Below are 27,926 nucleotides of genomic sequence, written 5' to 3' on the forward strand. Positions count from 1 at the left end.
ATTGTTAACATAAAAATATATCATAGTGAATTAAACTGCCTGGATTTGAGTCCTGATTTTGCCACTTGCTAGCTGCTGTAAGCTTGGGCAGATTATATAATGTGTGCTTAAATTTCTTCATTTATATGGGATAATAATAGTAACTACTTAATAGAAAGATTGTGAGGATTCAATTAATATAGTACTTAAAGTTAATATAGTGCTTAAAGTAATGTTTGGCACGTGGTGAATTTGCTACACTTTTAACAAATACTTTCTGTGGTTATTATAGTCTTCATATTCTTAATGGTAGCATAATATTCATTTCCAAGGAGGTACAATAATTTATTTTTCTTTGAGATTCATTTTTACGTTAGAGGAGAAATATTTGTATTGTTGAACTCAAATAATTGTTTCTCCATTTTCTTAGGTATCTTGAATTTTAAGATCAGAAAGCATTTAGATGGGTAGCAGGGGTACTTTTTTTTCTCCTGAGATTTAAATTTAAATTGTAAATGAATGTCTACAGGGAAGAAGCCAAGATCTTTTAAATTAATTCTTTTGGGTCTGCAAATGGTATCCAAAAGTTTGACTGAATAGTTTAATTGCCACTCTTTTGCACAATTTTAAAGTAGCTAAGGCTTTGTGAACACTGGATTACTTTATGTTGGGAAATTTTTGGCAGATGGTAAGCAATCATCATTCCACAACTAGTTCTATTGTCTCCCAGCTTGGGTTAGGAGAACATTAGCATTGAAGTTTTCATTTTGAATTAGCATGTAGGAAATTCCTGCTAAATGTTTGTCATCAAATGGAGTTTTATTTTTAAAATTTAATGGAGCATGTCAGTACAGCAGCCTCAGAAAAATAGCTGAAGCACAGGGTTACTTTTGGACAACCTTTTAAATCCTCTTTTACCATTTGAGTATACATGCATGTTAATCTTCTGGAAAACTAAAGTTTGGTAATTAAGCTGCTAACACACAGCTCACTATTATTGACTACTTAGAGTTGAATTTAACATGTACATATTGCTTTGGGATACAGCAAGCAAATGAAGTGATAATGTGAAAAAAATACCACATTCATGGTTAAAATATATTTCAAACTATTTTATACCTTTGTCAGTAAATGAGAGGTAACATTAATATGGAATATTTGGGATAAGTGTGTTCTCCAATGAATAAACTCATTTAAAAAATTCCATATCCCCCTTTCAGAACAATGTCATATCATTCCAAATAGGGTAGCCAGGAAAATACTTAAATAACAAATTGATATTATGCTCGTGGAAGGTGAATTACAGTTCAGTATCTTTATCTCTTCGTAAAATGTTGTTTTGTTCTAATTCATCTTATTTTGTGAAAAATTGCTAGTGTGTTATGGTATTCAGTAACAGGCAATTGCAGTTGACTCATCTCTCTCACCATACATTGATATTCTTGTGCAACCTGAAATCCCTTCTTCAGGACTGTTAGCCCTCATTCCATCCTGTTAAAACATGTGTTCATTAAATTAAGTTCTGAACTTTTTAAACAAGGTGATTTTAAATGTTGTAGGGAAGAAAAATATGAACAAAGTAAGCCTCTGCACTTCAGAAGCTTAGTTTAGTCTGTTGGGTAGACATACAGGTTACAGATCCTATGTTAGTAAAGATACTTTTGGTTATTATGAAAGAAAGTAATTATAAACCAACTTAAAACAAAGAAGTGTGTTTATGGGAATACATAAATGAAAAGTCTGGCTCTGAACATGGGTTGGATCCAGATACTTAATGTAATATCCAGAATTTGTCTCATTTCATTTAACTTAAGCTCTGCTCTCCTTTGGGTTGGATACATTCTCAGGTAGCATCTCCTCAAGTGGTAGCAAAGACAACCACAGCAGTGCCAGGCTTACATCCTATCAGCCTAGCAACCTCAATGATAAGCTTCCTTTCCAAATAGTTTCAGAAGTGCTGGGGTTAACTCTGATTGGCCAGATTTGGATCCTCAGGAGTGGTTGGAGGAGGGGAGAGTTGGGAGTAAGGATATTCCGGTCCATCCAGCCCTATTTGAACTAGGTGGAATAAAGGAGAGATAAGTAGTTTCCAAAAAGGAAGTTGTAGATACTACTACCAGAAGGAAGGATGCTGGGCAGGCAAAAACAGCGTAAAGTCTACAAAATAAAGATTAAAATTTTTAGTTGAACTAAAAAAGATGAATTCTGATAGAAAGTACTTTAAGAACAGGAGGCTGTATTTGAATTGGGCCGTGAAGGACAAGAAGATTTTTTCCCAAGGCAGTATGAATAAAGAAAGGACTTTGTAGGTCACTCATTTGAGAAGTTTGGCAGTGAAAGAATTAAAGTGGAGGCTACTAGAGTCTAAAGGAGAATGTTGAGAAATTTTCCACCTCAGTATGGAGGAAAACTTGAGCATTTTTATGGCAGAGGAGCAGAAAAGCAAGTAAAAAAGGAATTAATGCAAAGGAAGGAATCACTATAAAGAAGTAGGGGAATTCAGTGGGATTAAGAATGTAAATTGAGGGGCCAGCCTCAGAAAGGAAAAGGGAACTGTTCTGCTCTCTGAGGACAAGTAAAGGAAGGTGGTTGTGGTGGCTGTGATTGTTGAAACAGAAATGTACTATTAAGTAGATAAGTAGCTTCAGTGTTGGGTTCTAAAAGAAGAAAAGGTTTATCAGTTTTCTATTGCTGTGTAACAAACCATTCCAAAATGATTTTGTGGGTTAGCAGTTTTACTTGAACTCAGGCTGGTCTTGCCTTGGGTCACTCATGTGGCAGTGGCCATCTGGACTATGGAGGGATGGTCTTAAGATGGTGGTTTTTCTCATGTTTGGTGGGTGGTGCTGGCAGTTGCCTGGGCCTCTCTCCTTTGTATGCTTTCATCCTCTGTGAGCATTCACATGGCAGTGGCTGTACTCAAGAAAGGAGGAGCTGAAATAGTCTGGCCTTTTATGACCTAGGCTTAGAACTCCCAGCGTCACTTCTTTCATATTTTTTTTGGTCAAAGCAAGTCACAGGGGCAACTCAGATGAAGTCAAGAAATAGACCCCACCTCTTTATGGGAGGAGCAGCAAAGTCACATTGCAAAGGGGAGTATGTACTGTAATGGGAGGAATTTCTGCCTATCCCTACCTGCCCCCAGCATTTTATTGTGAAAAATTTCAATCATGCAGCCAAGTTGAAAGAATGTCAAAGTGAATACCCATATACCTACTACCTAGATTCTACTGTTAACGTTTTCCTATACTTGCCTTATCTCATATTTATCCAGCTATCATCCCTCTATCAATTCATCTTTTTTTTTGATACATTTCAAAGTAAATTTTAGTCAGCAGTCCTTCCCTCTAAGTAGTTTGTGTGTATTTAGCAAGAATCAATATTTGTGTACAGTTTTTTCTTTTAATAAAACATTTACATACAATGAAGTGTACAGATTTTAAATGTCCATTTTGCCTAGTTTTGTGTTCTACCACTGAAGGGAAAAATTTGGAATAGCTTTTCAGTGAAATGCCTCAAATTCTGCTGTAGTTGTATAAAAGAATTAGGATGTTCCTTGAATACCTTTTTCTTCATGTACTCATTGCATAATTTTTTAGTATTATTTAAACACTTAGGATTTTCATTTGTGTTATGTTAATTTGAAGTTATTTGGGTGTTCCCCTATATCCTTTCATTAAATATTTTTGAGCGTATAGTGTTGACAAGCACTATTCTAGAAAAAGGATGTAAACAGGAGCACTCTTGCTTTCTAAGTTTTCAAATTAGGTGTATCTGAAACCACATTAACTCAATAATAATAGGTGCCATTTATTTAGTGCTTATACTCAAGGCCAATGATAAGCACTTTTAATTGCATTGTTTCATTTAATCCTTATAATTTGAGATACTTTCATTTCGGAGGTTAGGAATCTGAGGCACATGGCAAAGTGTTCCCTTTCTCGAGTTCTTACAGCTTCATAAATCAAGGTGGTGTGACTCCAGAACCCGCATTTAATTCATATTGATTAGAGACAGGAAATGTGCCCTCTGCCACACAGTGGATATCTAACGTTTTAATTGGTCATATTGCTTCACATGGTAATCTTGATCTGAATTGTTTGTCTTAAATAGAAAAGTATAAATTTCTTAAAACTGGTCTGTTAGAAAGTTTAATAAACTACTTCTAGTCTCTGAATAAATATTTTAGCAATTTGAAAAGGAGAAATTTTTGTATTATAACTATTGGTTTAACTGAAAACAATCAGAAATTTGACCAAAACTATGACAAATTCAATCAGTTTTTCACATGGTATTTTGATTGACTGGGCTTTAAGCACTTTTATTGCTAACTGGCTTTTGAGCAGTTTAACAAATAGCAAAGGATTAAAACTTTTTGACTTGCTATTTGCATAACAGTAAACCCTGTCCAAACTCTAACAAATAAGTGACCAGCATGTAAGCCATTTCATGCCAAGAATTCTGCCAGAAGTGCCACTGGTTAACAGTAGCCATTGTGACAGCTGAAGTGAAAGCTTGTTGAGTTCATGGTCTAGCTTTCCTGTTAGGTCAGCGAATAGGGTGAAGTAATGTATGTCTAAACATTTTTCTTAACCCAACAGCAAGTATATAAGATAATTTAAAAATGTTCCCCTAGATTTCACCCAACTGTTCATTTTATTTTATTTGGTAGTACATTTGCAAGTGGCTTTAAGTCCTAACTAAATTAATGAAACAAAATTAATTTGTGTTTAAAAAATCTAATTGAATGTTGTTTATTTTGTGTATAGGTCTTGCTATTTGGGGAGCTACAAAGAAAAAACAAATTAAAGGAAGGTTGGTCTTTTAAGTGGACATGGCTCAGATATCCAGCAACAATGGATTTAAGCAATGTTCGTCTTCACATCTGGAACCACCAAGACCAAAAGATGTGGACAAAGAAGAAGCATTACAGATGGAAGCAGAGGCTTTAGCAAAACTGCAAAAAGACAGGCGAGTGACTGATAATCAGAGAGGCTTCGAGTTGTCAGGCAGCACCAGACAAAAAGCACAAGTTTATAACAAACAAGATTATGATCTCATGGTGTTTCCTGAATCAGATACCCAAAAAAGAGCGGTAGATATTGATGTAGAAAAGCTCACCCAAGCTGAACTGGAGAAACTATTGCTAGATGACAGTTTTGAGACAAGGAAAACACCTGTATTGCCAGTTACTCCTGCCCTGAGCCCTTCGTTTTCAGCACAGCTTTATCTTAGACCTACTACTCTTCAGAGGGGACAGTGGCCAACTGGTTTATCTGGGCCTTCAGCTTATACTTTACCTTCTATTTATCAGTCAACTTACAGCAGTAAACAGACTACATTCCAAAATGGCTTTAATCCAAGAATGCCTACTTTTCCATCCACAGAACCGATATATTTAAGTCTTCCAGGACAGTCTCCATATTTTTCATATCCTTTGTCACCTACTACATCTTTTCATCCACAAGGAAGCTTACCTGTCTATCATCCAGTAGTCAGTCCTGACATGGCAAAGCTGTTTGACAAAATAGCTAGTACATCAGAGTTTTTAAAAAATGGAAAAGCAAGGACTGATTTAGAGATAAATTCAAAAACTACAATCAGCAGCCTACAAGTATCTCCAAAGTCTGAAGATATCAGTAAATTTGACTGGTTAGACTTGGATCCTCTAAGTAAGCCTAAGGTGGACAATGTGGAGGTATTAGACCATGAAGAAGAGAAAAATGTTCCAGGTTTGCTAGCAGAGGATCCTTGGGATGCTGTTCTTCTTGAAGAGAGATCACCAGCAAGTTGTCACCTTGAAAGGAAGGTGAATGGAAAATCTCTTTCTGGGGCAGTGGTAACAAGAAGCCAGTCTTTAACTATTCGAACAACTCAGCTTACAAAAGTCCAGGGCCAAATATCTCAGGTACAGCCTTTTCTTACTTCTGAAACTCAGTAGTATAACACAGAATTCATACATGTGTACATAATTTATTAGGTCAAAAATATTTTATTTTGAATCTTGTTGTCTTTGTTCTTAAGTGTACTGTAACTCTTAGATTGTGTGGTAAAGGATTAAATGTGCTTGGGCCAATTGAAAAATTGTACGCTATTAATATTATCTTTTCTAGGATTATAAATTTTAAAAGTCACTAATCAAGGATCGGGCTATCACTGATAGGCATTTAAGATGCTATTTATCTGTCTCCATGTCTTCCCATTATATATAGTCCTACTTTTTCTTCCTTATTTCTTTTATTTTTCAAGGTAAATAAGAAATTGTGATTTTTAATCTCTATAGAAAATCTCAGTATATTGTTTTGTTTTTAACCATGAATGCATGAAAGGGAGAATAACTCCAGGGAGACAGGAGAAAAGCCATTTAAAGGATTCTAACACCTATATAGATAAAAGTGAAGAATGGAACTATAGTTTATATGGTATAGTTGCTGAATTCATATAGTCTTACTATCTGGAAAAATTAGTTAAGGGTGTCTGGGACAAGATGTCTTCTCTGAAAAGAGAGACAGCAGGATTTAGACTTTGCCTTTCCAAATATAGTATACCTAACTGCACATTTGTATTTTGCTCTTAGAATATCTGTGGATCCTGGGACTGTTAAGGTTCATTTTCACCTTAATGTGAATTATATCATTCAGCACCTAGCTTCCCTTTAGGCACTGAGCATCAAAGAGCATTTAGGAAAGAAGTGAATTTTGAATAATTTGGATGGGTTTATGTTGAATTGTTGACTTTAAAAAGCTATTTTGTCTGGGGGAGAAAGAAGCCAAGTATTAAGGCTTCGAAGAAATGATAAGGATATTTTGGATGACACAGTCAGAATCCAGAAAAATCTTAACCAGTGTAATGGTTTGCAAGTATGTTTTGACTACAGCTCATACTAAGAAACACATGTTATTAACTTTTCTTAAGCTTTTCAGTATTATTTACAAATTTAGTAACAATGTCTGAACACCTTTCAATTAAATCACAAGTTGATTACATATTTAAATTGAATCATATGTAAGATTATTTTAATAGTCCATATTGTCTTGTCATGAGTTTTGCTTTTGTTTTTACAAAATTACAATCATTTCAAGGGAGAAAGGGAAACTTTAAGCCAAGAATCATAAAAAAAAAAAGTGGGAAGAGAATATACCTGGGATTGGAATTGCTGATAATTTTTGTTTAGTGTTTCGAGGAGCCGCCAAACTGTTTTCCATAGTGGCTACTCCATTTTACGTTCTCACCAGCATTGTATGAGAGTTCCAGTTTCTCTACACCCTTGCTAACGCTTGTTATTTTCCATTTTTTTGGATTATAGCCATCCTCATGGATGTGAAGTGGTATCTCATTGTGATTTTGATTTGCATTTCCCTGATGACTAATTATGTTGAGTATCTTTTCATATGCTTATTGGCCATGTGTCTATTTAAGTCATTTGCCCATTTTAAAAATAGTATTGTTCATAGCAGCTTTATTCATAATAGCTAAAAACTGAAAACAACCCAAATGTTGATCAAGTGATGAATGGTAGACAAAAGTGGTATGTTCATTCAATGGAATATTATTCACGCATAAAAAGGAATGAAGTCCTGATACACACTCAACATGAATGGCCTTGAAACATAAGTGAAAGCGAGACACAAAAAAGACCATGTATTGTTTAATTCAGTTTATATTATATATCTAAAATAGGCAAATCCAAAGAAAGCAAATTAGTGTTTGCCGGGTGTGGGGGGGTGGGATGAAGGAGAAAATGGGGAATGATTGCTTAATGGGTACAGTGGTTTTTTGCGGGGGGTGGTGATGGAAATGTTCTTGAATTAGAATATTTAAGTGTTTTAATAATAATTAGAACCACAAGTAATGGCCACAAACATCCTGAATGTACTGAACACAGTGAATTGTACATTTTTAAATGGTTAAAATGGCAAATTTTATGCTCTGTGAATTTTACCTCAATTAATTTAAAAAAATAACTAAATAAGGAAGGCACTGATGCCCCTGATCCTCCCATTTTACTGAAACTAGGTCACTGCTGGATTCATATATGGGTCAATGTTTCTATAGAGATCCCTCTCCAAATGTGGGTCTCCTTTTTACGAGTTAAGCATACAGCATGAGGGCTTGTGCTTAACATCGTGCAGTCTGGATTAGAGATATTAGCTGTTTACAGGAGTTGTTGAGGAAGAGCAGCTGCTTAGAAGCTGGAGAGCTCGAGAACTATGTAAAGTTACAGTCTCTGCTATTAGAGAAAAGGAGACCCCTGGTCCTGTAAAGAGCTGAGTGTAGGCTTAGCCTTCTCATTGGTAGAAGGCAGAGCCCCTGATTGTGCAGGCAACCCAGAGTGAACATCAGGTTACTTGCAGATAATCCTTGCAGTATGCCTCTGTATGCATTCCCTTCTAAAATATATGCATTGGAGCCACAATACATAGATTATATAGATTAATAAAATATTTCAAATGACTTTAGTTTATTTCATTATCTCTGTATCTTAAACACTAACCCTCCCAGCTTTGGAAAGTCAGTTATTCATTAAGGAAAACAGATTATTCCAGATGAACCGAAATGACCATTCCAAGTGAACTGTGGTTATCATCTTAAATAAGTCCAGGGTTTTGGGTCAACTAGAATTATTTACTGTCCAGCAATTCCGATTCAAGACTGGAACTCAGAATCTAAGAGCTACATGCTTTTTATCTATGCCATAGATGTTCAAACTAAACTTTTTAAATAGTTACTGGGACAGAATTCCTAAGAATCTTATGAGGCCAGAGCAACCCATACCTATTTTACAGTTGAGGAAACTGAGATGTAAAGAAGTTAAAGAATTAATTACTTTTTTTATATAATAATGATACTGTATTTAGTTAAATGAGCTCTTATATTTTAGAGATGTATATGGAAGAATTTATACATGAAATGGAAAAAGTATAGCTTTAATAAAAATCAAATAAGGAGCTGGGGAAGAGTGCTTATAGATGAAACAAGATTGGCCATGTGTTGGTAATTGTTGAAGCTGATGATGGATACATGAGTGTTCATTATGTTGGTCTCCCTGTTTTTGTATGTCTGAAAGTTTCCATAATGATAAGTTAGAGGTTAAGAAAAGGGCCACAGAACTATTTATAAGAAGAAAAGCTAATATGGAAAGTCATAAGACAAATAGCACCTGGGAACAGTTTCTTTGCTTTTAAAATTTAACCCTAGCATGGGTTGCTGCTAATGCTTTTGCTGCAAAACTTCACTTTCTTTCCTTGCTGCCCTCTTAGTTTAGACTTCTGGTTCAACTCATGTTTTCTCCACCCTTTCCTTTGATGGGGCAGGGCTGTGATACCCATGTACACCCCTTTAGTTGTCTCCTTGCATACATCTTTTCCTGCTCATTTTAAATATTTGTCACAGTACCATCTTGATGTTTTCCTTATTTGGATGCCTTCAGAAAGCATCTTATAGGACTAGTGAGGACAGGTAATTTCCTAAAGATAGAAATTCTCTACTAAGATCTGGGAAATCAGATCACATGGGAGTTACAGAGAACTGCTAGTTGCTCAGACTCTAGGAATTAGTTGGGCTTCTCGGCAAGATCAGTTTTAACAGAAACATGTTCTTGGATTTTATTTAACGTGTTGGGGAAGGATCAGAGAGAAAGCAATTTGGTTATGATAACGTGAGTCAAAGCCAAGTAAACTAAAACAACATAGCATGATCAGCTGATCAGAGATTGGAGCTAGATTACTACGATGTATTACATCACCAGCTTTACTAAATGGCACAGTGTCAGAATTTGAGATGGCTTAGGCTACCTGTGCAGTTTTAAAGGAGTCTAACTGCAACATGCTGAAGAGGTATATAGTTAATCATTTTATTATACCGTGCCCTAGTAAAACCCCATCTAATAATTATTTTTGAGCACCATATTCTAAGAGGCACCAGTAGTAAACTAGAATCTTGAAAAGACTACAGTGCTTAGGACCTACAAGCTGTGTCATTCAAAGAACTGTTGAAACGATTGAAGATATTTTGCATAAAGAAAATATGAATCAGAGATAAGTCACTCTCTGGATCTGAGTTTCTTCATTTGTGAAATACAGTTGGTTAGACTAGATGGTTTCTCACATCCCTTTTAGGAATAATATTTAAAGTTTGGAAAGTTGCCATGTAAAAGAGGAAGTGGACTTTTTTTTTTAAAGTTTTGTATTTTGAACATAGTTTCTCAAACCAGTTCAGGGAGTAGAATACCTGAATATCACAGTATTATTTTTAAAAAATGAAGTAATGATGTACTAAATTTTTCGATATGTTAAATATATTAAGTATGTTACTTTGTGCTGTAGTAAGTAGCACTTTGTGCTAGATTTTAATAGCGCCAAGTGATAGCAAGAGCTGAAAGTTAAAAGATATTTTGTTGAAAACATAACATAAAGCAAATTCTGTTTGTTTATATATTTCTCTCTGAATTGAGAATTCAATTTAGTAACTTAATTTTAAAATCCATTGTTCTGGAAAGTAGAACAAGGACCAGTAGAGAAGGAAATTTAAGAAGGCAGGTATTAAAATGTCAATCAAGGTAATTATAAAAATAGCCCTTTAATAGTGGTTCCTCTCGAGCTGTCAGTATACTATTATTGAAAGTCTTTAATCAGAGGTTTGGTGTGCACCTGTTACAAATGATGTAAAAAGATTTTTATATTCAGAGAAAATTTCTAAGCCCTTTTATTAACAGTAAGATTTCATCATTTTCTTTGTGTACAAGAAGATAAAATTTGGTTTCATTTAGGCCAAAAGGAGGAAGACCGTGGCACAAACATTGGATGGAGCTTTTAATTTTTCACACACCATTCATCTCTACTTTAAAACTTTCCCTGAGATTTATTTATTTTGTTGGGAGGTGGTGGGGGGTAGGGAGGGTTAGGGATAAGATTGCAATGTCTGTTTTTTAAAATTACTTTATATACTTAAGTATTCATTTCCTGTAAGAATTTCATGCTTTGTGGTAAAAATTCCAAAGGGTATTTTTCTTCTCACTCAGCAAGCTTACTTCCTGTTTCCTTCTAGTGTCTTTTGTATTGTTAATAATAATCTAAATATTTTAGTTCAAATGTTTTGTGAACAAAACCAGGAAAAGACATACTACTTAAAACTGTGTCTTCTGGCAATTTAAGTTTAAATCAGACTTTTAGTTAATAGCTATATATTTTGCTATTTTGAGCAGATTTCAGAGGTTTTAGTAATGAATAAAATTATTTTCATAGACATAGTTTTGCAAAGTCTGTGGATATTTACTTTCTAAAATTTAATTGTATTAACAAAAACATTTATGTCGTCGTTGACAGAATGTCTACTGTCACTTTAGAGGGAAACTTGAACAAAATGCAATTTTCTTTGTCTAGCTGAATGTAGTACATTATTTAAATAGTTTACTGAAGTCTGTAAAATTTTTATGAATTTCAAATAAGGAAGTAACCAACTTTGTTCTGAATAGTAGTAATGTGTATGTGTGTGTGTGTGTGTGTGTGTGTGTGTGTGTGATGCTTAAAGTATACTTATTGAAAACTTTGTGTTTTGTTTCATGTCATTTCTGGGGTAGTATGGCATGAACCTTGAACTTGTGTAGGCATAAAGCTTTCCCATATTCTTATAACTGCTCTACAGAGTATGTACTAAGTTTTTGTGAATTATTTAAGACCTTCACTGCTTTCCTTAAATGCTTAATCTACCCTTTTCCACCTCTCCAGTAGATGACCTCACTACCTTTTTTTTTTTTAATGTTGAGGCCAGTCTTTGTATGCACTTGCCCACCTCGGATTTGCCCTTTCTGGCTTGAGGAAAGAGATATTCCTTCCTTTTCGCAAAACTCAATTCTTTTCACATCTTTTTCCTGTCTTCGCAAAGTATTTTCTACCATTATTCTTTTACCTCTTTTCTTGTTCCTGTCTCCCCAAAGTATTTTCAACCATTACTGCCTTTCTAGTATTTCTCTGTCCTCTATTTTTTCCGTCATATTGCAGAAATGTATTTCTGGTAATATGAATACTAATTGGCAATGTAGTGATCGTATTCACTGTCCAGCCCCTTTGCTTCACTTGCAACAATTGACTGTCTCCTTTTTTTGAAACTCCTCTTCTGTTGCACTAGTTAAATCTACTTCCTAGCTTTCCTCCTGTGATCTTTGACTCCTTTTCAAAGCTTTGTTCTTGGTTGCATTCAATATCTCTTACCTGTTCTCTCTGTTCAATGTTTTATTCTTGAGGCTTCAACATACAGAATTTGAAAGCCACTGGTCTAGACTCTAAACGTGACTCCTTGACTCTTTATGGTTGAGATACTAGGATGGTTAATTTTATGTGTTGACTTGACTGGGTGCTCAGACATTTGGTAAAACATTATTCTGGGTGTGTCTCTAAGGGTGTTTCTGGATGAGATTAACATATAAATTAGTAGACTAAGCAAAGGCAGATTGTCCTCACTAATATGGTTGGGCCTTGTCCAATCAGTTGAAGGCCTGAATAGAATAAAAAGGCTGACCTGCTGTCATTAAGGGGGAACTCCTCCTGCCTGACTGCCTTTGAGCTGGAACATGGGTTTTTCTTGCCTTCAGACTCAAACCGAAACATCTGCTTTTCCTGGGTTTTGAGCCTAATGGATTTGGACTGGAACTACATCATTGGGTCTCTTGGGTATCTAGCTTGCCAACTGCAGATCTTGAGATTTGTCACCCTCTATAATCACCTGATCTAATTTCTTAAAATCAATCGATCTCTCAGTAAATATAGATTATTGCTGTTTTATTTATTTTTTGACTTTTATTTTTAAAATAATTTTTAATTTTTCAATTATAGTTGGAATACAGTATTATATTAGTTTCAGTTGTGTACAACATAGTGATTGGACATTTATAAAACTTACAAAGTAAACATCCCTACAAATTCTGGTACCCATCTGATACTATGCATAGTTATTACAATATTATTGACTATATTCCTTATGCTCTACATCCCATGACTATTTTGTAACTACCAATTTGTACTTCTTAATCTCTTCCCCTTTTTCACCTATCCCCTGCTACCCACCTCCCATCTGGCAACCCTCAAAATGTTCTCTGTATCTATGAGTTTGTTTATCTTTTGTTTGTTTGCTTATTTTGTTCTTTAGATTCCATATGTAAGTGAAATTATATGGTATTTGTCTCTCTCTGTCTGACTCTGCTCAGCACAGTACTCTCAGTCTATCCACGTTGTTGCAGATGGCTAGATTTTGTTCGTTTGTTTGTTTAATGGCTCAGTAATATTTCATTGTATATACGTACCACCTCTTCATTCATTAATAAATATTTATTCATGAGCACCTAGGTTGCCTCCATATCTCAGCTATTGTAAATAATGCTGCAATAAACATGGATGCACATGTCTTTTCAAAGTAGTATTTTGGGTTTCTTTGGATAAATACCCAGAAGTGGGTTTACTGTGTCCTTTGTCTCTTGTTACAGACTTTGTTTTAAACTCTTTTTTTATCTGATATAAGTATTGCCACCCCAGATTTTTTTTTTTCCTTTTCCTTTTCATGAAATATCTTTTTGCATCGCTTTACTTTCAGTCTCTGTGTGTCTTTTGATCTGAAGTGAGTCTCTTGTAGGCATCATATATAAGGGTGATGTTTTCTTATCCATTCAGCCTCCCTCTTGATTGGATTATTTAATCTGTTTTCATGTACTTGTTGTTGATAGATATGTTGTTACTGTCATTTTATTCATATTTTTAATCTTTTTTTCCCCTTAAATCCTTTTAATATTTCTTGTAATGCTGGTTTGGTGTTGATGAACTCCTTTAGCTTTTTATGTCTGGGAAGCTCTTTATCTGTTCTTTGGTTCTAAATAATAGCTTTGCTGTGTAATCTTGGTTGTAGGTCCTTAATTTTCATCACTTTGAATATTTCATGCCAATCCCTTCTGACCTGCAAAGTTTCTCTTGAGAGGTCAGCTGACAGTCTTATGGGAGCGCCTTTCTAGGTAACTAACTGCTTTTCTCTTGCTACTTTTAAGGTTCTTTCTTTGTCTTTGTGTCTTGGTGTGAACCTCTTCGGCTTCATCTTGTTTGGGACTCTCTCTGCTTCCTGGGTTTGTATGTTTGTTTCCTTTGCCAGGTTAGGAAGTTTTCCATCATTACTTCTTCCAGTAAGATTTCAATTCCTTGCTCTCTCTCTTCTGTGGTATTCCTATGATGCAATTGTTGATATGCTTGATATTGTTTCAGAAGCCCCTTAAACTATCCTCATTGTTTTTGGATTTTTCTTGTTGGTATTCTGATTGTTTTTTTTCTGCTGCTTTATCTTCTAACTCACTGATTCAGTACTCTGCTTCATCTTATCTACTGTTAATTCTCTCTAATGTATTCTTCATTTCAGTTAATGTATTTTCATTTCTGAATGGTTCTTTTTTATGTTTTGTATCTCCATTTTTATGTTTTCTCTTTGTTAAAGTTCTCATTGAATTCATCTACTGTTCCCCTAAGTTTATTGAGCATCCTTATAACCAGGATTCTGAATCTGGTAGATTGCTTGTCTCCGTTTTGTTTAGTTCTTTTTCTAGAGCTTTTGTTCTTTTTTTTCATTTGGAACATGTTTATCTCCCCATTTTGGCTGCCTCCTGGTGTTTGTTTCTATCTATTAGATAGGGTTCCTAAGTCTCCCAGTTTTAGTAGAGTGGCATTATGTGCAGGTGTTCTGTGGTGCCCACTGGCAAAATCTTCCCTGGTCACTTGAGCAAGGTACTCTGGGTATATCCTTTTTATGGGTTGTTTATGCCTTCCTGTTGTACTGTAGTAGTTGAGCCTTAGTTGCTGTTTTTCTTTCAGTGGGAGGGATTGACCCTTGGGCCAATTGGTTGTGAGGACTGGTCAATGAGGACCGTATGGAGCAGGATTCACTTTAGAAGGGGTGGGTGCCTGACTAGTCTTCCCTTTGGGTGTGTTGTCCTCAGATGCAGCTCAGGCTGGTACTCCAGCTCGGGTTCAAGAACCAGCTGGCCCAGAGCCTCCTGGGAGGGCCCCTGCCACAGACCAGGTTAAGCTGTAGCCTGCGCAGTGCCCAGGGCCACTTGGCATGAGTCACCAAGCAATCCGCAGTTGGCTACTACCTGTGCTGGGCTAAGAAGTGCTTCGAGAGGCCAAGCCCGGAACTGGGTTGGCTGCTCTAGTGCTGGTCTTGGGGCTGCTCAGCAAGAGGTATGGGGCATGCTGTTTGTTTTGGTTTTGTGAACCTTTGAGAGATTTTAGAGAAGTCCACAGCATTAGCCAAGACAGGCCATTTGTATGAAAAAGCCACTGGAGGTGGGCCCACAGGTTGGGTGGGCAGGGCTTCAGGGAATCACCTACGTACTGACTGACCAGTGTTAGCCAGGTTGATGGAGATTCAGATATGATGGCTGCCTGCATCTGCACACTGGGAGCAGGGAAGGCTCAACAAAGGAACAATGGATTTGCTAGCTTTTCTGTCTGGGGGAAAGTTGCCCCTTCACCCCTTGCCCGGAAGCCAGACAATTCATTTCCTCCCCATATGTCCCTGGGGCTTTTTGACCAGCTGCTCTAGCACTGGAGCTCAGAGCAGGTAAGTCCATCAGTGAGTAAGTCTGTGCGTAGCCCCTTTAAGAGGAATGTCTGAGACTCCTGCTACCCTCGTCTTACTCAGCCTTAATCTTCATTAGTTTTCATAGACAGAGGTTGTGGGGACTTTTCTTCCTGGCATTGGAACCCTGACCTGGGAAGCACAGTGTGGGGCTGGGTCCCCTTGCTCCCTCAGGGGAACCTCTGCAACCAAGCTATCCCTCCTGATTCTCAACCGCCACATGTGTTTGTCAGACCAGCTCATTTTGCGTCCGCCCCTGTCAGTTTCTATGTGGCTTCTTATGTGTGTTCTCATTTGTAGGACTTCTGTTCAGCCAGACTTCAGGCAACTTCCAACGATAGTTGTTCTATAGTTTAGTTGTAATTTTGATGTCATGAGAGGAGATGAGCATGTCTACCTACTACACCATCGTGACTTTCTTTTTTTCAATAGTATCCATCCTAATGGATGTGAGGTGGTATTTCATTGTAGTTTAGATGTTATTTTTTAATAATACTAATAATTAGAAAAAGATTATTTTATAGATCAAATATTAATGAAAATTACTGCTGTTCTATTTAGAAGGCTGCCGAAGGAACTACATAGTACCTCACATTCTTACATTCTTTATGATTGCTATGGCAGATTCATTGATTATATATAAGTGAATTTTAACTTGTTTTTAGAGGGAGCAAAACATTCAACAAATTGAACCAATGGTTGAGTGCTTTTTGAACTGGATATAAATTTACAAAAATATAAAATTCAATAAAATTTGATGCTTTAAGGAGCTTTCACATTAAGACAAATATAAAATAGGATGTAATGACATGGTGTTTGGTTCAGACTAAGTACTTAGAAGTGCAAGGAGGGAAGAATTGCTTCATACTGAGTAATCATAAAAGGCATTAAAGATGAAGTGGCATTCCATTAGGCCTTCAAAAATTAATAGATTTTTGACTTGTGAGGGCAGTTAGGAGGAAGGCACTGAAGACAAAGTTTCCGAGGCAGGACAGCCCAATTTGTGTTTTATAGGAACAGGATATGATTCAAGCTAACTGGAACATAAAAATATTTGGTAAATTCTGGGAACTGTCATTGGATTAGATTGTGACAAACTTGGAGTGTCAGACCAGAAGTTTTGTTAGAAACATCAAATCCCCATTTTAGAATAGTATGGTCTGTTTGCTGCAGTGCTTGTTTCTGATGTAATTGATAAATATGAATGGATGTCAGTATAATGGAGAAGTAGCATCAGTTCAAACACAATGCTTACCAGCATATTAACATTTTAAAGCAACCAGGAACAAACTTTCTCACAATTAAAGAGAGAGCATTAGTAATATAAGAAAATAGTAAGGAAAACACTGAAAATACTGTAGAAGTATCCTCATTTAGTGAAAATGATGGTTGGATGAATGGCTTCAAGAATCGTTTCATTTCCACAGTGCTCCAAGCTCTCTGTTGAAGCAGTTAGTACAGACAAAGAAGCTGTGAAGACATTTTCTTTTGCATTAAAAACTTTGTTGAAGAAGTCTCTATCCTAGATAACATTTTCAAGTTTTTTTTTTTGAAATGGATCGACTAGAAGCAAATTCCCTCAAGCATCTGTATCACAAATGAGGAAGCAGGAGCTCTCTAAGGTTTAAGGTTCAATGACCATATACTAGGTGCAAATTTAGAGATTTAACTATGCTAGTATTTTTATAAAGCCTTATTGTCTTAGAGCTTTGATTATAAAGTTACACCGATTTTGAGTAATCTGCCTTAACTCTGTTTTTCTCATAAATTGTAATTTTTAGTTGCAGTTTTCTAGAACTTAAGACTTGGTTTTGTTTTTTTTCCTTCCCCAGATGTGCATATTATTTTCTAGCAGAAAGGGCTCTGCCAATATTTTAAAAGAAAAAAGTTTATAAAGGAATTATTGTCTTAAATTTTCAGTTTAATTTTCTGACAAAATCTTCTTGTATACCATGGTCATTGAAATCTATTACAACTCTTGAAATTTATACACTGTGTTCTGATTCACTTAGTTTTGAATTGAGAGTGTTCCAATTCTAATTTTAATGGAAATTTACATTTGAATTTTGTGCCAAATTAAGTATTTTTATGTAGTAATCAAAATAACTCTAAATGGGTTTTGCTATTTGGCTATGCTTAGATGGTGAATTTATCTTCTAAATGTTGCACATAGATTTAGATCAAACATAAACTTAACTTTTAAAGGACTATCAGGTTGTTTGTATATGTTCATTAACATAAAAATACCTACCAACTCCTAAAACAGATTCTCTTACATAAAAAACCAGTTGCTTTCTTGGAATTTGAGTCCTATGTTAAATATAGAATTCTTGGTTTATTAGAGGAGTCCCAAATGGGCTTGATCTCTTCATTTTCTTAAAATAGAGGCTAGTCCTTTAATTTCATTCTGCTGTTAATTTAGCATTCATTTCAGGAAGATTTTGAATGAAATGTCTTTAGCATTCCATTCTTACTGACGTATACAAAGAACAGCCTATTTCTGCTTTTGAGCAACTAAAACCAATGATCTTTAAAACAGGCTTAGTTGGCATTACTTCTACAGGTAGAAGTCCATAATTTAAAACTTTGTTACTGATGTATATTATTTTACCATATCTTTGTACATATTTTTGTAAAAATGTGTTTGTGCTTTGCTGCTGTTTAGCATTTTGGGGATCTTTTACTTTTAAAATAAAAACACTTTTTTGATTACAGAAAGACCCAAATGGGACCAGTAGTTTGCCAACTGGAAGTTCTCTTCCACAGGAATTTGAAGTACGGAATGAAGAAGTGGCAGCTTTTTGTCGATCCATTACAAAGTAAGAAATTTTTCTTTATAAATTAAAAATTATTTTTTATTAAATGCTTGTTTAAAAAATTTAACTTGAAAATTAGTTTAGTGCCAATTCTAAAATTAAAATTTTTTTTTTCCCTGTGGTTTAAAATTCCCAGACAGTTAATTGGCACGTTAACACAAACTACAGTTGAATCTGTATCTTTACTTGTTAGGTTTCTGAGCATTTAGAAGAAAAAACTGAGGTCACACAGTAGACTTCTGATATACTATTAACCAGCTGAAAATATGGCTTAACCATTCAAGTTTTGGTATACTTAGACAATGCCTATTTTTATTGTAGGGACACTTAGTTTTTGCCTTATACTTTTTTACCATTTAAAATACTGTACTGCTTATTTAAGAGATACTATAACAGGCAATATATTTTCTGAAGGTTAGAAAAATGCATTTCTAAAATGTTGTTTTAATCTTACATGTGTCTGATATCCTCAGTCTGAGGAAACGGAGACTCAGAGAAGTTACCCAAGTACCAGAGTTTGCTCAGCTAGGCAGTAACACAGCCAGGTCTCCTTTGCCTCTAGTTCAGTGTGTTTTCTTTCCGTTGTATCACCATATTAGTTGGACTTCCATTACGAGTGCTAGAAACCCATCTTAAACTAGCTTAAATCAAGAAAGGTTGTATATTAGTTCACAAACTTTACATATAAAAGAAAGAAGGATAAGACAGAGCTCAGCGATAGCCAGATCTAGGAATTCATATACTGTAATTGATCCTTGATTTCTTTTCCTTTTGGACTCTCCTTTCCTACTTCCTATCCTTTTCTTCCTCCCTTTTCTCCCCATACACTTCCTCTGTGCATGTTGATTTCATTTTCTTCTACTGTCATTGGGGTTTTGATGGCAGGGAATATAGCCACTGATAGCTTAGACTTCATATTCTAATGGTCTTGCCAACAGAGATTAAAGGGAGTCCTGTCAGCTAGCACCAGATAGAAAAAAACCCACAGAAAAAGTGTAACAACAAACATTGTGGCCAAGAGGATGAGGTATGTTATCAAAAGAAGGGAAAGTAGATCAGCACTGGGGGATTTATTCTGAATCCTGTATTTTCTCCAGTGTGGTCTGCTTTAAGCAAAGCAGAGTTTGGGGTTCCTAGATAAAATGATATATGTACAATATTTTAATGTTATATAAGGGACTTAATAATATTTAACTAGATTTTCTAGACTATTGGTACAACTTTATAAAAATTATCTTAATGTTACCTTTTAACTAGCATTTCTTTCCTATGAAATACCTTAGGGGAAAAAAGAAGAAAAATATCTGTAGAGCCACTTTTTCTTTCTTGCAAACGTTATTCTTAACTGGATTTTTAAAACTCATTTTTCAGTAAAATAGAAAAATGTTTTCATTTAAAATAGAAGAGGCATTTAGATTACTTGGTATGCAAATTGCATGTACTAGAAGTTACCTATGCCTTTATGCCATTATGCCAGTATGTAGATATGGTTAACAATTTGGAAATAATCTGTTATGTGTTCATCTAATTCCTTTAATTCTCCCCAAACAAGCCCTGCATGCTTTCTGCTAGACTGTGTTAGTGACTATTGATTACATTTAAGTTGAGCAGTTAAGTTCTCTGCGATCTGCCTTTTTTCCCTCATTTGAATCTTTGAGTTATTTACAAAAACTCTGCCAGTAAGCTAAAAATCATTATTTTTATTTATTTTACACACACACACACACACACACACACACGCACACGCACACGCACGGTTATGTAATGTGAAATCCCAAGTGAACTAAAGAGAGAATGGGTTTTTTTCCTAATTTTATTATCATTAGTAGAGTATGATTGCAACAAATACTTCAGAGCAGTCGGAAGAAAGAGGTGTTTTTGAAGCCATGTTCTAGGAACTTCTCTTGTTCCCCTTGTTCCCTTGTGGCCTTGGAGACTGGGGTCAAGAGATATCCCCTGAAGAAATTAATGGCTCTTTCTTTTTTTTTTCCAAGTATGCTCATATCTGCAGTGCATTTTAAAAACAAGTATTTATACTCTTAGCCAATTCTTTACTTTTCAAAATCTTAAATTATTCATTGAATCATTTAAATTCAGCTATAAAAATAGTATAAGACTGTCAGGATGATAACTGTTTACAGTCAAGAGTACTGTATAAGAGATTCAGAATTTAGTGCCAGTTGTAGCCCTTGTTATTTTTTTGCTTCTGTGAAATTAGGGAGTTGGACTATTGATTTCAAAGGTCTCTTTCAGTTTAAACCTCTGTAATACTTTGATTTGGGACATTTCATTATTACTAAATTTTTCCGGTTTTTATTTCTTGTTTTCTTTCTTTTCATCCTCATTGTAATTGACAAAGCTTGCTGTATATACTAGTTATCGGTTCAGAAAGAGTTCTGAGAAGAATGTTGGATAGCAGTAGAAGGTTTTGCTGCTGCATTTGTGGTTTCCTAAGATGAGAAACTGTTTTTTAGACTTGTCATCTTGAATGGCCTTCTATTGCTTTTCTTTATATATGGTTGAGTTCTTCATATATGGTTGAGTCCTAATATGTATATATCCTACAATAGTTTCTTTACGCCAAGGACTCTCACTATATGTTTTCAAGGACTTCACCTCTGCACTTAATTTTATTTTAAACAATGCTGACTCTATACTTTCTTGTAAAGTAGTGCTAATTAAATTAAAACCCTCATTTTTCATCTTTAACTTTTAAAACCCTCACTTTTCTCTCTTCTGTCCTTCTGATTTCACATGACTTGGCTCTGTCTGTGTGTAACTTTAGCTTGATTGAGCACACAGTAGGAAAATAAACTGTACAGGATTTTAGTTTGTGAAGAGAGATTAAGTTTTCTGAGCTACAGAGCCACAGTAAACAAACCAAGCTGTTTCTTTAGTGGCAATAGGGAAATGGAAATTTTAGAGAAAATTACCGATATAGGTAATTAAGACTATCAAGCTATGTTGGCTTAGAGTGTCCATAAAAATCCTTTATCTGATTTCTTATTTCGAAAGTGAATTATTTACTCAGCAATTATCTATTTACTTATTTGATTTTGTATGTTTTTGTTACAAACAAAATGAAAAAACTGAACTTTAAGGACTCTATTAACACCTTATTTTCCCCCCAATTTTTATAAAGCAAATAAAACCATGAAAATAGAAGAAATCATCAACTTTATAGAAAAACAAAATTACTGTATTTTTCTGGATTGACTGTCTTCCATGTGAAGTAGAGAGAGAAAAGACTCATTTAAAAACCCCTTTAATTGTGATAAAATATATATAACATAAAATTTATTATTTAATAATTTTTACATATATAAATCTGTGACATTAAGTACATTCACATTGTCGTGTAAATGAAAGGGCATGTTTTAAGAAAAAGAAATGAAGGAGTTTTCCCCTCAAAAGTCAAATTTATTAAATACAACTTTTGTCACTGGAATTTTTGTCTAAAATTTTTGTTTTCTGAGCTATCATCAGGAATTTCATTTAGTTTTCGTTATCTTTAAAGATTTCTGAAAATCAAAAGCTTGGATGTAGACATAATTCTCTACCATTTCACATATTAGTTAATTGTATGATTTTCTGTGAGCATCTATTTCATGCTATAGAAAACAGGAGAATACCAAGTAGTAGAAAAAAATAAGAATCTTAGTCTGGGTCCTATGAACATCCTGTCATTATGTTGCAGGGGGGTAAGCTTTGTAGCAATAAAATATCTGAAGATAATGTGTCCACATCTTAAGGTGCATTTCCAATATCAGTTTATTATTTATTACATTTTTTCATTTACATTTCTTTTAAATATTGGATCCTTTGTGGCATTTAAGATCACAGTGCCGAAATCAGATTTATTTATTCACTCATTCATTTATTTGACAAGATGCTTATAATGCTTCCCATGTACTAGGCCCTTTCTGAGTACTTTAATTATTTAATTCACGTTAATTATCACAACGACCCTCTGAGATTTGCAGTAGTTTACTCCCAGTTTACAGGAGAGGATGTTGAAGCAACAAGAAGATTTAATAACTTGCCTAAGGTCACACAGCTAGTAAATCATAAAATCAAGATTTAAACACAGGAAGTCTGGCTCTAGAGGCTGTGTACAAACTGTTAAACTTGTTGGCCCTCCAGAACCTTTCTTTCTGTCAACTCAAACTGTTTTATTTTGTTTTTATGACTTGATTATTTTAATCTTTACAGAGGCAAAATAGACAATACTTTTAGCATTCATTCTGTTTATAGCCCTATGGAAAGCAAATGAAAAGATTGAAACTTGTCTTCTTATCTCCAGAAAAAAATTAAAAAAGACCCACAAGTTTATAGAAGGCATTAAATCTTCCTTTGTCTTTCTATAACAGTACTGTCTGGAGATGAGCCATATACTAGGCTCATGTATTTAAATTCAAACTATATTGCTCTTCTGAATACCTATGAATACCATGAAAACCTTCACAGGCAATTCTTACCATTCCCTGAGTTTTGTAAATAACTTTGAGGGCCTTATAGCACTGTAAAAACCCATTGTGGGTATCTGTGTGTTATTTTTATTTTTTCATTGTTTAACAACCAGAAACAATGTATAGGGGGAAATGACCTTAGAAAAAAGATTTTTGAAAGACAACAAGCTCTTTTCCTCCCTGGCTACTTTTGAGGATCAGCTGCTGCCGCCATCATGAATGACACAGTAACTATCCGAACTAGGAAGTTCATGACCAATAGACTAGTTCAACAGAAACAAATGGTCATTGACGTCCTTTATCCTGGAAAGGCAACAGTACCTAAGACAGAAATTCAGAGAAAACTATCCAAAATGTACAAGACCACACCAGGCGTCATCTTTGTATTTGGATTCCGAATCCATTTTGGTGGTGGCAAGACAACTGATTTTGGCATGATTTATGATTCCTTGTATTACACAAAGAAAAATGAACCCAAACATAGACTTGCAAGACATGGCATGTATGAAGAAAAATACCTCAAGAAAACAGCAAAAGGAACACAAGAAAAGAATGAAGAAAGTCAGGAGGGAGTCCAAAGGCCAGTGTTGGTGCTGGCAAAAAGAAATGAAATATCTAGCAGTGAGTGAGGTGGAGATTGGACAACAGGAGTAAAGATCTGCCAGTGACTTTATCTGTGACGATTGAGCAGTTTCCATGAGAAGATTAAAAACTAAGAACTTTTATGTGGAAAAAAACCAATCTTTTTATTCCTCCAGCAATTATAATTTAGGGCTACATTGCTTATATTATCAGTGATTCATTAAAAATGTACCATTTTTGTAGTTACACTGTGTAGCAAAAGAATCTGAAGCAGAGAACCTCATTTAATACTATGTATCTAGTGTATGCTTGATTAATGTTGATAATGCTACCAAAGATATCTTGGCAGTACTTAATCTCTTTCCTTGGATTCCTTTTATTAAAAGACAAATGCTGGTATTCGGAGCTTTGACAGGGATGCATTCATTGCAGTTCTCAAGAGCTGCTCTAGAATTGGGCAAAGGCACAGAATTGAATGGCTGTAAGCACAAAAGCCTTGTTCAAGGCTCTCAAATAAATGTATCCTTTAAAAAAAGAATTTAATTTTTTCTTTCTTGTGAACAGATTGAAGACCAACTTTCCATACACCAATCACTGCACAAATCCAGGCTATTTATTAAGTCCAGTCACAGTGCAAAGAAACATATGTGGAGAAAATGCTAGCGTGAAGGTCTCCATTGAAATTGAAGGATTTCAACTACCAGTTACTTTTACATGTGATGGTAGGTTTGTAGTTCCCCAACCATCTTGTTTTGCTCTGATTAGAGAGAAAATGTTTAAAACATTAATATAATTCTCTTAATAAACTGACTCTGTTATTAGTATCCTTTTTAAAAAATTTATGTGTGTATATGTGGTAAAATACTTAACATTCATTGGTTATCCTTTTCAAAAACTTGGCATTTCTACTTAAGACTAGTTGCAAAACAGTTTAACTTTATAACTACTGTACATATTTCTGTGAAAAATGCTTCACTTTAGTTAATCAGTGGCTCTTGGCCAAGGTCCCAAAGCATTAGATAAAAAGGCTACTAAACAGATAATTAGATAGACAGTCAAATTCTTTCTTTCTTTCTTTTTTATGGCAAGAAGAATGCTTATTTATAAAGAGCTGTCAGTGAAATGGAAATTTCAGTTATTTTGCTAAGCTCCTCTAAGGAGAAGATAATTCTCCTTTGGTTCTGAGTCTTCTTCCCAGACGATGTGGATATCCTTACTAAAGATGTATCCCCAAGTCCATAGGAAATTTTTTGTTATGGTTTTAAAAACTACTTTTATTTTCTTTCATAGCTTATTGTTTTTCACAATGTATATCGTTTTAATGGAATTCCAACAGTAGAATAATATCCTATATTTCTGTAGTACTTTGGCTTACAAATTATGCCTTTTTTTTAGTGCTTATGACTAGGACTATGTCCAGTATTTGGATACTTTCTTTGTAGCTTTGTACTTTGCAAGGCCCTTTGAAAAAATATAAATCTGAAACAAAATGTTAGCCAACTATAATAATCATTCTTTTAGTTTCTAAAGGAAGAGTTATTCTTTTTAAATGTACTTTACAGTTTGGTTTGAACAATCATTTAAACATGCAGTAAGAATTAATATCAGAATTGAAGGAAAAAAGTCAAAAGGCCTTTTGATTGAAATAAGCATGAGTATCAGTGCTTACACGTTGATAGCAAAATGTTTTAATTTGTATCAGATTTTGACTTGTTATATTAAAATCTGATTTTTTTGTTTAAAAAATATTTCAAATGCCTATTTGGTTCTTCATAAATGTGCACATTTATAACAGTACAGCTCTGTTAAGAAATGTAACTATTATGGTACAGGTGGTTTGTATGTTCAGATGATAAATGTTACCATACATTTGACTATTTAGAAATGTAGCCATTGTAGTATTAGATAGAAGTTTTATGGCCTTTGCTAAGCTGTTAATTTTTGTGAAGTTTGAATGTAGTCACTATCTTCTAAATTGAATGCAGGAGCTTGAAGTACAGAAATAGGTTACTTTAAAAATTATTTAGTGTTTAAAAGAATAAGAATTGAACAGTACTTCCAACTCGCTAGATTTTTATTCTTTATTGGAAAATTTACAAGGCAAATGTCAAAGATTTAAAATGTTGATTCTTTTCCTTGAAATTTGATTTAAATCATTGCTAGATACTGCTAAATGTTATCCTTTTGGAGGCCTCTGTAACAGGGAGGTGGCTTTCTTTGCTTAGATCTGCCCTGTCTAATATAGTAACCATTAGCTACATGTGGCTGTTGAATGCTTGAAATGAGGCTGATAGAGATTGAGATGTGCTATAGGTATAAAATACACACTGGATTTCAAAGACTTAGTTTAAAAAGAGAATGTAAGATATCTCATCAGTAATTTTTAAATACTGATTATATGTTGAAATGGTATTTGAGATATAGGTTAAATAAAACATTAAAATTAGCTTTACTTGTTTCTTTTTACTTTTTTCATTGTGGCTACTAGAAAATTTTAAATTATATACGTGACCTAAATTATATTCCTATTGTATAGTGCTGTCTTAGATGATAAGAAATACAATCTGAATAAATGTATACTTAGAATTAAGTGAGTAAAGTGAAAATCATGACTAACTCTTTTACAGTGAGTTCTACTGTAGAAATCATTATAATGCAAGCCCTTTGCTGGGTGCATGATGACTTGAATCAAGTAGATGTTGGCAGCTATGTTCTGAAAGTTTGTGGTCAAGAGGAAGTGCTACAGAAGTAAGTTTATTCTTTTAACTACTGAACAACATCTTTGGAAATTTCATTTTTAATAGCTTAAATGATTAAAAAAATTTTAATATCTTAAGTGAAATTTGTAATACAAAAATACATAGGGTCCTACTGAATTGATTCTTGGTATCAATACACTTATATTGAGATATACTTTGAGAAGTCATGTCTAACATAATGGAGGGATTTCAGAGATCATTAAGACATGGTATTTCCCTTAAGAAGCTTATAGTGTCAGATGGGAAGAGTGGTGGGTAATTGATTGGTAAGTGAATTTAATGCTTTTTTTTTTTCTTTCTGCGAAGGATCAATAGTCACAGCATTATAGACTCCATTTTTCTTTTGTAGCATACACTGTTACTTTATACACAGTGTCAGCTGTGATTCCCTTTTAGTTACCTGAAATAATCATTATATGACTTTTTCTGAACCAGGTAGTTATTACATCTGCTATTTTAGTCTAGTTATTTTACAGATTTCGGTCTCTTAGGCTACTAGAAATGTCCTGTCTCTATTTTTCTCATTTTCTTCTTATCTTTTTTCTTTTTTGCTTTGACTCTTCTCATGTAGAAGAATTATTCTACTTAAATGCTTACACTTGGTTAAAAAACTATCTCTGTATTTTACCATTCTCTTCGGTTTCTGATGCAGATAGAATTTTACTCTCATCTCTGTAATTTATAGTTTGAAGAGACTAACGCTGATGAATAATTAATGAATAATTAATATATTTTAATAGTAATCATTGCCTTGGAAGTCATGAACATATTCAAAACTGTCGAAAATGGGACACAGAGATTAAACTACGACTTTTGACCTTCAGCACAATGTGCCAAAATCTGGCCCGAACTGTAAGTGTTTATTTACCTTATTACTGAATTTCATTTGGTTAAATCCGAATAATTTCGCTAATTAGCCAATTTGCTATTTGTACATTCTCCAAGATTTCTGGGTTAGACTGGAAATGATGAACTCTTTATCTCAATAGGAGTCTTTTCAGCAGATGCGGGGGCGGAGATTTTCAATCATGAAGGTTTAGGTAGCATACTACTCAGAGTTGGAGGCCTAATTGAAAATCAAAGTGGAGGATTTAGAAATTTGATTTGTAATAGTTTTACGCAGTAATGAAAACATCAGGGTTAGTCAAGGAGAAATGAGGAAGAAGGAAAGATTTTGAATATGAAATGTGGGTTTGGGAGGGGAAAAAGATCCACGACTTTTGCACCAAACTAAGAAAAATACATTATTTTTCACCATATGAATACTAATTCTTTGTTTTAAAAGTACAATACTTTCTTTTGAGATTAAAGCAAAATAGCATGCAGGAAATGAGGCCATTTTATTACTGTAAAACACCATGAATTTTAATCTCTAAAGAGAATTCTTTATTTGGTAGAATTTTGGGTAGGTAAATACCATTTTCATTTTCTCTTTACTTTCTTAGGTTTTGCTCCTATGTTAGGTAGAATTTATTTCAATTGGGTGGAAACTATTTCACAAAACTCAATACATTTTAGCAATCTTTAGTTCTTTTCAGTTTCTTAAAATTATGTTCTTGAGTATATTTGTATAGTAAGGACTCATGGTAGAAGAAACCAGCACCTCGTGTATTGGGGATAAGGTGGAGGGAAAGTTGATTATCATTAGAAGAAAAATGCAGAAACTCAAATGATCTCTTCTCCATCTGGTTTTCACTCCACCTTTATTTGGC

At 34.5% G+C, this 27,926-nt stretch overlaps 1 protein-coding gene and 1 pseudogene across 2 annotated transcripts in view; both read left to right on the forward strand.

Annotated features, from left to right (window-relative positions):
* Nucleotides 1–27,926, forward strand: part of PIK3C2A (phosphatidylinositol-4-phosphate 3-kinase catalytic subunit type 2 alpha) — an 85,789-nt gene that overhangs the window by 15,767 nt on the left and 42,096 nt on the right. For both annotated transcript variants that reach the window (XM_039851499.1, XM_039851498.1), the window contains 5 exons: nt 4,749–5,887; nt 18,304–18,407; nt 24,020–24,177; nt 26,083–26,203; nt 26,955–27,066. In XM_039851499.1, coding sequence (XP_039707433.1) covers nt 4,814–5,887; nt 18,304–18,407; nt 24,020–24,177; nt 26,083–26,203; nt 26,955–27,066 — 1,569 coding nt within the window. In that variant the 5' untranslated portion in view covers nt 4,749–4,813. The remainder of the gene's footprint in view (nt 1–4,748; nt 5,888–18,303; nt 18,408–24,019; nt 24,178–26,082; nt 26,204–26,954; nt 27,067–27,926) is intronic.
* LOC120593617 (40S ribosomal protein S24-like) lies at nt 21,759–24,011 on the forward strand (annotated as a pseudogene).

The sequence above is a fragment of the Pteropus medius genome, unplaced genomic scaffold (genome assembly GCF_902729225.1).
Source record: "Pteropus medius unplaced genomic scaffold, Ma_sr-lr_union100, whole genome shotgun sequence".
NCBI lineage: Eukaryota > Metazoa > Chordata > Mammalia > Chiroptera > Pteropodidae > Pteropus > Pteropus medius.